The following is a 15514-nucleotide window of genomic DNA, read 5'->3' on the forward strand; positions in this document are numbered from 1 at the left end:
CGGATAGAATCCGTTTGCACGTTCCAACTCAGTGTTAATTGTTTGATGTAAAGCATCTCGTTGACAAGACAATCGAATTTGTTCATGTACTTCTTGAGAACTTTCAAACAGCTAAGAAGGTCCTCAGGGACAGCACCTGCGTGGTCGATGTCGTCGTGCTTGCATACTGAAGATGACGTGCTCTTATGGCTATCCACGCGGGCATATAAATGCCCGCTTGTGTAACCAACATAGCTCCCTGTATCACACAGGTTACATTTAAATTGGTACACTACGAACTGTTATTAATAAATTATTAAACTACTATTACTACTAAGTACCACTGTTACTAGTTTTACAGTATTACAATACACTATACTATAACATACTAACACAGATATTACTAGTTCTAGTATTGCAATTAGCTTAACCAGTCACTTATTTATTAGCCACTTTATGAAATTTATCTAAAGTATTATTCTTCATACACACATATTTTTCTATTTCAAACTTATTTTTAACCTTTAATTTGAAGCAGGTTATATAGGGTAATATTTGAGTTCTTCTGCAATCCCATAAATAGAAGTATAGAAGTATAGAAGGTATCTTGCTCTTCATTGCCGTTAAATATATTTATATTAAAGTTTTGTCGCTTAATTCACTTTGTTTTCACCTCCGATGTAGATAAGAACGTTCCGATTGCAAGCAAACGGCTTGGAGTCTTCTTCGTGCGAGCCGATCACGATCCACAACAGCAGTGAAAAGATCCTAAGACAAATAATAGCATCAATCAGCATTATTTTTTTCTCAAGGCACTAGGACAAGCCTCGCTGGTAAGTACATTGTGTCATTGTGTAATTTAGTTGTTGCGGACCAGGATTGCTTATTATGAAACTGAAACGAATTATCTACCGTTCCCTTTTAGAAAACAGCAAGAGATACCAGTCTTCGCTCGGGATAGAGGATCACGTACCTCCTTGCCATTCAGTATATTGGGTATGTTTTGAAGATAATGTAAGCTTAAATAGACTGGAAAAACTATATTTATTTGCCTGTAATCGTTAAAGTCCTATCCCCGTAGATACTTATGACTCGATCGCCTCAATTGTAATTCTTGATCCTGAAGTTTACGAAGAGAACTGCAGCAAAAGATATTTCAACGTCAACTGAATCGCTTAGGCTCTCAGTGCGGGTCCCCTGGCATTTCATCCGCGCCGATATCAAGCTAATCGTGTCAGTTTTGCGCGTTGTTATTATCCATGTATCCAGACTACGAGAAGAACGTTCATATTGTCCTTGGGTCGGTTTTCTTTTGTGCTTTTTATTTCCAGCCTCTCTTTTCGATTGCTTTTGGCACGCATTCTGTTTGTCTCAGTGTTTCTACCTGTGTACATTTGATAAACCACTGGCAAAGATTTCATGTAAGTCGCATTTGGAACTAACTATCGCTTTGTAACAATGATAATAATAACTTTATTATTTTACTTATATAGCGCGTTAGGCGCGTCTAATTTATACCAATACTCTTTCGAGCTGGCATAGAAGAAAATGTTACTTAAGGAATTGTAATTAAATAGTGAAACAGGGAGGACCGAGAGAGATGGGGGGGGGGGAGGGGGTGGATAGGCTCCATCTTTTCTCCCTTTCACTTTTTAAGCTAAGTACGGGTTATTTCACTCACATCAGCGAATAATTTTTCAGACTTTTGTAGAGCGAATCAAAGTGTTATTTTGGTGCGGACAGATAATGGAACACGGATCAAACCAAAGTGAATTCAATAGTTGTCGGTAAAACATTTGATATTAAACCTGCAGGGTGCAGTAATATCAGTGTTCTGTTCAACACAGAAAGCAGTCTATATTTTTTATAGCAAATGATAAATCACCACCTCACGAAAGGTTTCCAAAACTTGGCAGCAGCAAGTATCATAATTTCATTTGCATGAAAGTTATGAGTAGCAGATACAACTTTATTCAAACGAAAAATACTTCCTAGAACTGCTATATTGGAAGAGAAGGAGCTTCATGAGACCGTAACAAGATGAAATTTAACTGTGATTTCTTCCATCTTCCTTAACACAAATTCCCCTAAATCAATGAAAATGTATACTCAACAAAAGAACTCCCATGTTTGGTTGGGCACCGAATATCTTCGTTACTTCAAAGCAGGTTGCTTCTTGTTTCAAATGGATTTCTTAGATCAAGCTGGAGAAGGTCTTTACCAGCTCTATTTTCAGTTTAAGTCATCCTTTCATTCAAATTGACTATTTCTCAACGATCAAAGTTTGTTTGGGTGATTGCAAAGAAACGTAACCAGGAAAATACAAACTATTTTCTATTAACTGATCGACGTAACCCAAAAACCTGTCTTTCTTACTTCAGCAAAACAAAAGCAGTTCAAATGGCCCATTGATATGGCGTCATAATTATTCGATCATCGCTTTATAAGTATTGTGCGGCCTTCCAATAAAATCTCTCGAAGTCTCTTATCCTGTCTTGCTTAGAGACGTGATTAATGTGCATTGCGACGAAGCCAGATTAGCTTTCGCATGCGAGTTCTTCAAGTGTTTTGTTGACTACAGAAAGCAACCTGTATTCTTTATCGCTGATAAAGTATTATTACCTCCCGAAAAGTTTCTAGAACTTTGACAACGTGAAGCAAACTTTAATTCACTTACCTGAAAGTTATGCGTAGCAGATACAACTCGTTTCAAACGAAAAAGAAGCAAGCGAACATTGTAGAATACTTATCTTGATACGAAACACGCTGCAGGAGAGGGAACGTAATACAAAAAACTAGTTTAGCAAAAAGATAGAATTGCACTGCGACTTCTGCTATCGTCGCTTTAAGTTAGAGAAGAGATTTTGTGACTTGATGTTTGTGACTTGAATTTTGCTGGGAGTATCATCCATTGTTTTAAGGACTAGAGGTGGGAAAACTTGAATCAAGGCTCCAGAAGATTTATTAAATACTTTTCACGGTAAATTTTTCACCTTTATGTTCTTTCATGCAGATCACATTAAAACTGTAAAGTAGATTTATTTCTCTACCTCCTCTTGTAAACCCCATGGATGAGCGGCAGGGAGGATTTTCACCCATCCATGGAGGGTGATACGTAGCATGAAGCACAACACGGAAAGCCTCCCTGCATTCTTTCCATGCTGCACAACACACAGGCATCACCACTTACTATATAGGTCGCGATGTATATTTATATCAATCGAGTTGCGAAATCTCAACCATGTGGTAGCTTACGTAACGCGTTACGCGTTACGCATGCGCTTGATTACGTTTCTATTCAAAAAAATTATCTTGAACACTAACAAAACATGGATATTGCCAGTTTTTCGAAAGATATGGCTCTCAAACTCGAAAACGATCGCACGCGAAGAAAAATCTATCAGACTGTACAAGACTACAAAGATGTACAGCAAGGTATCGCTATCCAACGCGAGAAAGAATTCAAACCGATCACACAGGAATTGTCCAAGGTCAAACAAACAATAGACGACAAACAAAACCAGCTCATTGCAAAATTAGATGAGAATCAAAAGGCTCTTACTCAAGATCTATCATTTCTCAAAGAGCTAGACACATTCGAAAGCCCACCACAAAGCCCATCAGCTCTTGAACCACCACCTAAACCGAAAACAAAAGTTCCAGACCCAGACAAGGATTTTAGTCAAGACGAGCTTGAATATATTCAAAAAATCGGCTACCCGAGTCCTAAAGTCGCATTCAAACAAATACTAGAGGAGGAATTTGATCACGAAGGACTCCTGTTTGATGTGCTTGATAAAATCAGCCGAGCAAACCATACAAAGGCCGGTCTCTCGAAGAATAAAGAGAAAAACAGAGACCAAATCGAAGATATTGTGCGACAAGTCAACACGCTGAAAAAATATGCAGACCGAATTAATTTACTTGTGGGTGGTGATGAAATACTTGTCACGCAAGGTCAGGGTCTCAAGGGTCGCAAAAAGCGTAATTATACACAGAAAAAACGAAATGCCTACAAAGTTAATGGCTACGGGCAATTTGGCGGCCTCCTCATTAACATTCCTCGCCTATTTAACGAAATGGTGGTTGAAGCGAGTGATCTTTCAACCGGTCAACCGGTTTATGAAAAACAAGGTGACAAATCCCTCATTAATCTCTTAACAAAGAGACACAACCCCAAAGCAAATTATTCACAAAAATCGATCGAAATGTTCAAACATCTCTCAAAACTCGCCGGCCTTCCAATGCACAAATCTTCTGGCAAAGCTAAAATGGTCGGAGGCCTCATATTTACCAATATCAAAGAAATCATAGAAAAATTAAATATGATGACAGCCGCTAGAGATGCGGGTAACACCTCTATTGACCTTCGTAACGGAATAATCGAGATTATCGATTACCTCCGGAAGAAAAACCAAATTTCGAAAAAACAATATGATGCATACATACAAAAACTTGGCCTTAGTATATTAGTGAGCCCCCTCGAACGGCCTTAGTATATTAGTGAGCCCCCTCTTTGGCAGTCAATTTTTGATCGTCCCTACTTTAACAGTCTTCTAGCGACGACTGACTCCTTCTCCGTCCTCCTGAAAAATGATGTGATCCCCCAAATTTCCCCTCCACTGCGATCAATAGCGAGTGGTCTCTAATCTCATAATGAATAACAACATTTTCGAATTAACATTATCACTTACTCTTTCTTTTTGTTCATCAGAAATTTTCGTATTCCAGGCCCTACAATTTAAAATGGGAAAGAATGTTTCATTCAAAAAGTTCTTATAAACTCTGAAGCTAAAAGATTTAGAACAGTTACGCACGTGTTAAACAAAGTCGTTGCCATTAATGAATTCACATCAGCCCTCTAAAAGGTTACGAGCCCGACAACGTTGGTAAGTAACAGGCTGAAAAAGGATAACCTCGTACCTTATTTAAGGAGTCGAATATTAACCAAAATGCTTAGTATTTTTGACAGGGTCATTTCAAAAAAAGAAAATTTATCTTTATGATATTTCCGTTTATTTGTGTGTCGCTTTTTTCACGAACTCTGTGGGTAAGTGAAACATGTAATGAGTCAACGTGAGGACTGAAGCAGTCAGACAATCAGGTGTAACATTAAAGCCTGTCGTTCTCAGTCAAAGTAATGGTCACACCATATCACCTCAGAGCGAGACCAGACTCATCCCCAATCTTTCCCTCGCCTAAGGACCCGTTACTATATATCACCGGGGGAGGACGGGGATTTCAAGGGGTTCACAAAGTATTTAGGGGGAGCAGAGGGGGATGATTTGTCGCTAACGGGATATAAAGGGGGGACGTTAGGAAATTGAGGGTCATTCCAATACTACAGAGCCCTATGGGAAGGACTAAGTCAGATGAATTTTAACTGTAATACATGGAAAATATTCCAGCTCTCTTCCCCCCTCTAGGCAATAATAATGAGGCCTCCATTTTCTATTTCAGTTGAATTAGGGCAGATGACTAGCGTAACATTTATGATCTATCTATAACGTTTCCTGCATGTTGGAAAAGACGATATCAAATGTAACTTACATTTCATTGTTCTCAATATAATTTCCATCTAAAAGATATAAATAAACTACAAAATTAAGCGTCACTTAGTGTGAAAATAAAGTAATCGTTAGACTAAAACAGCGCTAAAGGTTTAAATAGGTCTTTAAAAGGTAAAAAATAACAGGGAAAAAGAGAACTAGAAATGTTTCAAACATAAAGCGTATATAATAAAGGGTATCCAGTTGAACTTTGCCAGAACGCTATGTGGCTGTAACAAACTGTGAGTCATTGGCGTGTCTATTAGCTTAAAACTCCTCAAAGATGTCAGATATTTTGGTTCTGACTCCTTGAAATCCCCCCCTCCCAGCCATTGCAACGTTCACACATGCACAGACGTCAATCGAACGACTGTTAGCGCGCTTTTTCCCACCAAACGCGTTCTACGACGAGGAGATGATTTTCTGATATCTAACACTTTACATCCCTACATCAGTTATCTATTCATTTCCTGGTGCTCACAGGAATTTGGTTAACAGCCAAGCGCTTCTTTTGTTTGAGATCATTTCCTTCATTCTCGTGACCTTAACATTTCATTCAGAAGTGGAAATATTGTAAATGAAATTAGAAGTTAGTCACTTTTAGGGATCGAAGGGTTAATTCAAGAGTGGTTTTTTGACATTTGATTCACCTGCCTTGCCAAGCTCCAGTTTCATTTTAGTTATGGATATCTCTTGCTGGTGCGCATTATCTCCAACCCTACCCTTTGCAGTCTGCAGTTTTTCTATCTCATCGTTATGCTCGTTGATCTTGTTCATTAAATTTGTTACACCAGATTGAAGCCAACCACCTTCGTTGCTCAGCCTGGAGATTGCACATTTTAGCTCGGCTTCTTTTCTATTTCAAAGAGGAAATCAGAAAAGAAAAACCGGTTGAACTTCTTAGATCAAATGTTTGAGATTGTCAAACATGTTACTGCGCATGTTCATAAAATAAGGGCTAGGCTACCCAGTGGTATTCACCTTGGCTCTGAATAGCCTTTTTAACCTTTTATACCATAACATCAGAATACATATTCTCCATACTGTTTTCTATTCATTTTTAAGACTCTGGCAAGGAGAATTTGCTCAACAATCAATTGCAAGAGCTTCTCCAAATGGTGACCATTTCCTATATTCCTGTGACGTTAATGCGTAATTCGAGGGTGATATTGTAAGGAGAAATATGAGGCAGTCATTCTTAAGCTAGAGGTCCAAGGACTCAACGTTTTGGTTTTGTTTTTTGAGGGTCCCAGTCAAAATAGGCTCGTTTTCTTTTCCGTTCAACGTGATATCGAGAGCGTAAATAATAGTGAGTGACTTATTTGTTAAACTTTATTCAGTATTACAAATCAAGAGAGGATTTAATAATGGAACACCTACCGATCCCTTTTTTTTCTTTCTTCCTGAAGAAATAGAACAACAACAAGCAATAAATCATAATGCACGTGTACTAATAGCAAGGGGAACGATTTCATATACATTTTTATATTCGCGAATTTTAAATTTCCTCTAATTTTTCTTTCCAATACATGTTCTGTTGATGCTTCTTTCTTAAGGAATTGATTTGTGATTGATTCAACTGCCCTGGCTGAGCTCAGTCCACCATTCTTGAACCTTCAAAACAAAGTGCAAAATATAGGGATCTAAGCGACGCATGCGCACTGAAGTTTCACTACACACCAGCAGGTTTTACAAATCCACAAGCCGTGTTGCTTGAGGAAGGGCTGGGCTTTACTATTCTGACACCAAATTCAATTGACGAATAAAAGTGTTACATTCCGCAACTTACACGTAAAGTTTGGTTTACTCTGCTGCTTTCTTCCTGTACAACTTTAAACGTCGTACTCATCGCAAGCAGATTCTCTCGGTCTTTCTTCAACACAGATTATTAAACTGCTTACAGTACAGATTATTAAACTGAAAATGGAGTGTTAATTTAATTTACTCCATTTTCACTGCATTAGTTTGCAGTGGGGAGGGGCTAGAAATGAACATAAAAGCTATACGTGCTAGTCCACCCTCCCACCCATCCCACCCCAGGGGAGAACATCCATCACACAGTAATTTCGTGTGTGGGAAATTAACGTCTCCTACCCCAACCATGCAGGAGACGGGACCTCCATTTATTCGTCCCTATCCGAGAAAACTAGAATATCTGACCATTTCTTGATGTTATAAAAAGGTAGCAAATTCTTCTCAATTATTTTAATACCCTGAGTGTTGGTCTGGCCGGGGCTCGAACCCTCGACCTCCAGCACAACAGTCCAGCGCTCTTTCCATTGAGCTAACCGGGAGGCGGTGTAAGGCGAATGTAAGGCGGTGTAAGGCGAGTGTTTAACAGACAATTTCGGGATAATTTTTGCGAACAAGAATTTTGACTGAAAATTTCTGTAGCCTGACAACATTACCATTGCTGACTGAAAATAAACGACAAAAACTTCACGCAACATCTATTGCATCTGAGGCTGAATTCATCTTAGATGGAGCATCATCATTGGGTACGAACTCGAGTCGTGAAGGTCATCTGTACAATTTTTTTTTTTTTTAATTTACCTGGAAAATCCTCAAGTAAAATATCTAGAAAACAAATGAAGAAAGATCTGGGCCCTGTTCTTCAAAGGGTAGTTAACATATACCCACAGATGCAAGCCGTAACAAAATTATCCAGTAGATCACCTTATCCAAACTTCGAGCTGCGACATGAAGGTAACACAGAACGCAGATAACTACGAATCGTTAAAACCTTTCTCACTTTTTATTCATCAGTTCTTATGATTCCCTCGTTTCTTTCAACTGGCAAAGAGGAAAATAAGTCTTAGTAAATTCAGAGAACGAGGAAGAAATACTACCGTAGTAGCGAAGTTCATTCCTCTCTGTTTAAATGCTTGGCCAAAATTTCGCCATCTCTTACTTTTCAAGACAGCACAAGAAAACATATCAGTGCACTATATCCCAACCTTAGCAAAAGTACTATAAAATCGTTTTCTTTAACGAATGTTCGCAGTATCTCAAACCTTTAAGCCACGTGAGTCTTACAGCCAATAACATCACGGAAAAACTGAGCGACATTTGACATAAACTGGACTAACAACATTCTACTGACAACAACTATTCACTTGAATCTGATGATCACTTCCGCACAGGTTGTCAAAACGTCAGTCACCACCACCGACAAACAGTCCTTCTCATGACTACACTCTCCCGGACGATCGCACTACACTTTCACAATCCTCTAAATATAGTTTAACCCGCTCGCTCGTGGGATTGATCAGACTGTTTTGTTGTCCTTTTTTTTTGAAGTATTTTTTTTCTACTCGCCCTTCTTGATGATACTGAATATTGGTGATAAAGCTTTTGTTCTTGAGCCTAAATTTGAAACTGACTCTGACTTGGGCCTAAAACATAGGTATTCCCACGGACATAAACTATATTGTTTTATTAAACTTGACACTCACCGAGCTTGCCGAATAACTTTCTTATCAAGTTCAAAAGTGGTGAGTTCTTGTTCTGTCAAAGCTACTTTTGAAGCCCTGCAGTGGAACGAAGAAATGTTTAGATACCACGTCTTGCATCAAAAGAGACGAAAAACCTTAAACACTTATCTAATTTCAAAACAAGTATGCATTTAAGTCTCCTCTGAAAACTAAATTGTAGTTTAAAAGAGTTATCATTGTCCAATGATTGAGGCAAATTAGAAAAAATTAGGAGAAACCGCGGAATAAAATCTACTGTCTATTCAAACTGGCCGCAAAAGCGTGGGATTTATCTTAAGGTGGCTCGATAGTCTAAAAATGCTCATTTTGGCAACAATTTTACCAACACTTAAACTTTAAATCATATCATTATACTTGTGCCACAAACTTAAATAGGTCTTACCCATTACTTTCCACTAAGTTAGGAGAGCATTCCATAAAATTCAGAGGAGCCACACCATTTATTCTAGCCACACCCAATTCCGAGAGACAAAAATAGGTATGTTTTTTGGCAAAGATATCTCTACTCTGCTTTATGCTATAGAGCTAAAACTTCAGGTGCTTGTTGTACTGTATCACAGCTGTGCAATGACCTACTTTGAGGTAAGTACTATGTTGCATTCATGAATTAGCTCTCAACAAAGAAAGACCAAAAAATAACCCTGACTACACTTCAATTTACAAGGCATAACCCATGAGTGAGAAGTCCAAACACTATAAAAATAGGTCATTGCACACAGCTATTGACACTTGAGATGCTGTGAAAATTTGATCTACTTATCGTAAATATTTTTTGAGATATTATTGTCACAAGGTTTCAAAACCTCTGAAATACGGAAAATTAGAAAATAGCAAATAAAGTTCACAAGATCATTGGGCAAGCAGTCAAGAGTTGAAAACAATGTTAGAAGGCACCAGCACCATACTGTTGTCCTTCTATTGCCTCTAAAGTGTCACTGTAACCTTTTTTGAAGTTTCTGATCTGTTTTCTCCTTTTTTTGGCTTGCTCAGAGCTTTTACGGCGAGAATGGCGAATTCGATTATGATCTTGCTTTCGGCAAGCTTTGATGCAATGAAATCCTGGGTCAATTCCCAGGTTTCGAAGAACTAAAATGATAGAAATAGTGCCATTGTTAAAATGTGAGACTGCCAAGAAGGTAGCAAGTTCCACCACTGCTAGCCCAGAGTGGGTTTCCTTTGTAGCACGCTGCCAGATAAGGGCATTGATGGCCTCATTTTGGTTTTGCGTACCACCATGTAGACAGCGTGCAAGCAGACTTTGCTCACTCAAGGCTTCAAAGGTGGGATAGATGGCATTAGCCACAGCCGTTGGAAGGGGATGGTTATGTCTATAATCAGAGGTCCCCTGTGCAACATCCCTTTGAAAGCCACACCATGAACTCTCTCCAGGGGGGCACAGGTCGTGATCTGGGCTATCATCAGTTGACTGTGTATGATGCCAAATTGCCATTACAGCATTCTCCATAGCTTGGATATCATGAGTATTGTTCCTAATGGCTTTCCCATAATATACTTGCAGTTTATCAATGACATTGTCTGTTAGCCTGCCCCTTCCGCCAATTGACTTTCCATCTTGAAGACGTGTCTGACCAGTTCTCTTCTTCAGTGAGCGAAGTCGCGACCCCAAACGTTTCTGGACATGGCCCACACATTCCAATTTTCTTACTTCAACAGGCCCATAAACGGCTTCTTCAACAATAAGTTTGTGGGATTTACTGTCTCCATCCCCAAGAAATTCTGTATAACGAACAGAGTAGTTTTGAACAGACCGTTCAAATATGGCAAGCATTCCAGAAGCATCCATCGACCCCGAAGAACCAAAATAGTTTGCCTGGCAAAGATGCTGGTGTCCTTCCCACCACTCCTGAAACTCAACAGTTCCTTCTTTGCTTCTCCAAACCATGCATTCCTTGCACTCTTTGGACATTACTTCCACATCGAGAACTTTACCAGTAACTGTGGATATTGCAGTGACGACCCCATAAGCTGAAGAGTACCCCCTTCTTCTCCAAGTTCCATCCCCTGACACTCCAATGTCAAAGACCCCATCTTCTCCTGGCTCATAAAATTCTTTTGCCTCTTCAGCTGCATTTTGCATGCTCTCCTTGGCTACAGTCTCCGCAGAATTGCGAATTGTGGCAACATGATCTCGATAAGAGTTCTCGTTCATGGGCGGTAGCATGTTCATCACCGCAGCGAATTTTACAAGACTCTGGTGTCCAATTCCAATGTTCCTTGTAGCAAGGACAACTCTTCGGTTGACTTCATAAGCCTGACTCCCTTCGATTTTAGCAGAGGAAAAAAACCTCTTCGAGTATTTGCACTTTTGGGATGTGCATTTTAGCACAAAAAGAGTAGCAAAACCCATCTTGGCGCTGCAATCCTCCTCGAACGTGACGTGGCCATATTTACACATCGGACACCAAAATGACTCGAAGACTGAAGCAAGTACAGAGATATCAATCAAACGAAAACCCTCTATACTTGCCATCTTTTCCTCCTCATCGTTTTCAGGGTCTCCAGAATCGCTAGACTTATCGTCCAACTTTCTCAGGGTAGCAGGCATCGATTTAGTACGATCAGAATTCCGTGTGATGTTTTTCGGAATCTTTTCATCTTCGATATCGGTGATGTCTGATTCCTCGCTTTCTTTCACTGATTCCTGATCATCAGTTCCTTCCATTTCTTCAGAATTTCTTTTCTTAGTATACTTGTTGCCTGTAAACCTCCTTTTTTTTCTTCTAACGTTCCTAAATTTCCTTTTTGGAGGCATAATTCGCTTCAACTCTCAGTAGATAGATCGTAAACAAGCGAACACGTTTTTCTCATGCCAAGTACGTCATGTATCAGCACACAATGTCCTCATTTAGGGCCTAACTATTTACCAGGCCCCTGAAATCTATTCTGGTCACTCCTGTGAAGATTTCTTTGAAATCATTGGCTTTTTTTGGTGGAAAACGACGCGTTAACAATGCTGGTTTCCATAGCAACCGCTCAAACAGATCCAAAAACAGTTGAAAAACATACAATAGCCATGGGAAAAATTACAAAAGACTTACTTTTCTTGAAACTACAATGACTGTTGGTGCCCAGAAACTTATTTCCAAAAATATGAAGTTTTTATGATTTTTTGGCCTATCGAGCCACCTTAAAGGACCTAATCATATCCAAAGATACCCGAAGACTTCCGAGGATGTTCCAAAAACTTCTGATATCCCGAGAAGTTCTGATGTAACCTTATCTCTTACGCTCTCCACTACAATAAGCGTGAGGCCCGATTGTACCCGAAGACACCCATAGGTTTCCGTGGACGTTTTAAAAATTCCAAAGACTTATGAGTTTTTTTAAGTAACTCGATCATATCCGAGGACACCCGAACACTTCCAAAGATGTTTCCAAAATTTTTGATGACATCTCCAAGAGTTCGGATGCAACAATAACCATTGCGCTATATGCTATGATTTAGCCTGAGACCCTATCATATTTAGAGACACCCGAAGACTTGCGAAGATGTTCCGAAAACTCCGAATGATATCCCGAGGAGTTCTGATGCAACCCTATCTCTTGCGCTATGTAATGCACCTTTGTCAAAGACCATATTATATCGGGAGACACCCGAACACTTCCGAGGACGTCTCAAAATTTTAATTTTTTGCAAAAACTGATCTCCAGTACTATTTCGTACATTACTTTAGCTTAGGTTAAGCCTATACACACGTAATTTGCTGTTGAAGATTTTCGATTTCCTTCTTCTGGTCTTCAGCAGTTTTTGTCAGATCCTTGTATTAAAAAATTTTAGTATAATCTCAGAGCTGAGCAAAGAGTTTCCAGCAATCTGATTGGTCGAGCGGTTCCTTATATGACGCTATATAAACCGCTCCACGCGGCTTATATAAAAAGTTAAAATAAAATGTTAATAAATGTTACTAAAATGCTATGATTTTAGAAATTTCTCTGTTGGTGAGTTCTGAAATTATACTAAAACAATTATTCGCCTGAGGTTCAGTGAATATTGTCGATTAATCCCCTCGACTTTCTCTCGGGGATTATTCGACGATATTCACCTCGCCTACGGCGAATAATTGTGAAATATTAGAGCATGCTGTAATTTGTTTGTTTTCTTGTTTATTATTTTATTATTAGTTTATAGAACATTAAAAGCAAATTTACACAACCCGCATATAGCATTAGCTAGTCTTGGCGGGTATTAGTAATAAATAAGTAAATACTACACATTGCAAGCTAAAGAAGTTTCATTACCACAACAAACTAAAGAGATTTTACAATAAACTAAAGAGATTTCATTACTACAAACCTATTGGGGTTATAAGCCATGCATTAGTTTACTACATTATAAGCTAAAAGATACGTACAGTTGTCATACAAATTAAATGCAATAAAATTACTAGTGAGTTAGAACAAGACATAATAATCAAATACAGTTGGGGAAATATTCGCAATGCTCTAACGCTAAGCGGCCGGACTGCCTTTAACACTTATTGAAGGTTTCATCCTTTTAAAAGATACCTTAGAAATTGGAAACAATTATATAAAGAATTATTTATGAGGAGAAAATTCATGCGAGATAAATGCAATAGAAACTACATTCAGGTACATGAAATATCTCTTTCTGAAACAGGGTTGAACCGGAAATTCTTTAATAACCATATAAGCACCCACCAAGTGTCCCTATTCCTTAGCCATACAGCGTCAATAACCTTAATCTTTAGATTGTCTTTCCAGGATGGCTGACTAGAAGATTTTGAAAAATGTGAAAAAAAGAAAATTAAACACCGGCTTTAGTATTGAAAAAGAAAACCCCGAAGATTTTGCATGAAAGGGAAAGAGTTTGTGAATTGCAAAGAAGAGACTTTGGTAAAGGGGAAAGTAGTTACTCAGAATTTTCCTTTAATGTCTTTAGAAGACTCAACAGAGACATAATGTTGGTCCAACGACTGCTGACCGGAAGTTTACGCCCGTTACCGGAAGTGATTTTGTGTTACAGTATTATCCGCTGCATGATCTGTTTCTTTTACCTTTTCTCTTCGCTTTTTCCGCAGCGCTCTGCTAAGGGGCAGTCACCTCGCATTCTGTGGACTGAAAATGCCACAAAAAATTTAATTTCCACCTTACTTTTTACAACCTGCCGCATATCGCTGACTCATTAGCGAACTTTTACATTCATAGAAAGTTTAAGAAACAAACTCTCTTACAGACCTCGTTCTCGGCTAAGTCTTCCGAAAATTTTTTTTTTTTTTTTAATAATAGCTCTGTTTGAAAACCAGTTACAAACTGTTTTGAGGAATTTTCCACTGCGTTAGGAATATGTCCGCGCTCGCTGGTTCAACAAACACCTAGGACTGTCTCTGTCGTTTTCTTCACTTTATTACAGTCATACTTTCGCTCATCACAACCGTTGTAATCAGTCTTTCTTAATGTTACAAAATTACCTAGTTTTATTGTTATCACAAGTAAACGCCCTAGATACGTACATCCGACCACAAACCTAAACTGTCATACATTCATCATTGTTTCTTAATTCGTGATCTAAGACTTGTGCACGACACTTATTTCCTTGGCGTTGACTGCTTTACCTTGTTCGACACGAAAATGACCGAATATAATCCGATTACAATCTTTGGTTCTGTCCTCGTGTACCGGTTCACGAGAGCCAATACAAAAGACCGAACAATACACAACAGCTAATCAATGACTCCTAAACAAAGAAAGAACAATGGTAATTCCCTTGTGAACCGGTACACCAGGACAGAACCCAATCTTTAACCACCACTAGTGATTCGTGACAGGAAACAAAAGACCACAGCTGCTATTCGATACGGATGTGCTTGGAACACGCAATACACATTTCTGCATGCAAGCGCACTAGAATTACAAGAAACTGACGTGCTTGAGCCTTAACTAGAAGAAAAGCTGTAGGAAATGATACTTCAGCTTCTCACGACAAACTGCACAAATGTTGAATTTACCTGTTCTTTAGTAGCCTGGATCTCTCCTGAGAAAAAAAAAAAAAAAAACCAAACGTGCAATTAATGAGGAGAAAAAACGTTTTCTTTCGGCAAAAAAAATTAACTTAAAAAAAAATCGCAATAACAGTACAAAATTCCACTAACCTTCTTGAATTGCGGCCATTTTCGGTCAAAACCCTTTGTTACTCTCCTTGATTTCAAATAAATTCGCACAAATCAGAGAGGAAAATCTCCCAGTCTGGTTCGCTCAAAATGCAATCGGATTCTGAAAAAAAAAAATACGTAGTCATGACGACCTGGCGTTGCAATGGACTTCATATGCCATATTAGGAAAACGCAAGGCTTGCACGAGCTTGTTGTCACGTCATCTTGATAAATTGCTGGTAACGAAAGGTCTCAAATATTACGATTTGTAAATTAAAGACATTTTATGATCATTACGCCAAGCTCGAGGGTAGTTTCCGTAGGGTACGTTCAACATGGATATCCAGACTCTATTTCGCTT

At 38.8% G+C, this 15514-nt stretch overlaps 1 protein-coding gene and 1 long non-coding RNA gene across 2 annotated transcripts; both read right to left on the minus strand.

Moving 5' to 3' along the window:
• Window positions 1-720: 720 nt before the first annotated feature.
• Window positions 721-7530, minus strand: LOC148731637 (uncharacterized). The gene is made up of 5 exons (XR_016000932.1): window positions 6179-7530; window positions 5530-5557; window positions 4674-4713; window positions 2657-2745; window positions 721-747 (listed from the first exon to the last, which is right to left on the minus strand). It is a non-coding gene; the product is annotated as an uncharacterized LOC148731637 (long non-coding RNA).
• A 1913-nt stretch (window positions 7531-9443) lies between these two features.
• On the minus strand, window positions 9444-12200 carry LOC148731638 (uncharacterized). Its single transcript, XM_088759392.1, has one exon. It carries the CDS (start codon window positions 11793-11795, stop codon window positions 9906-9908), a length of 1890 nt encoding a protein of 629 aa, XP_088615518.1. The 5' UTR covers window positions 11796-12200; the 3' UTR covers window positions 9444-9905.
• Window positions 12201-15514: the final 3314 nt, after the last annotated feature.

Source organism: Stylophora pistillata, chromosome 5, assembly GCF_964205215.1.
Source record: "Stylophora pistillata chromosome 5, jaStyPist1.2, whole genome shotgun sequence".
In the NCBI taxonomy this organism is placed as follows: Eukaryota; Metazoa; Cnidaria; class Anthozoa; order Scleractinia; family Pocilloporidae; genus Stylophora; species Stylophora pistillata.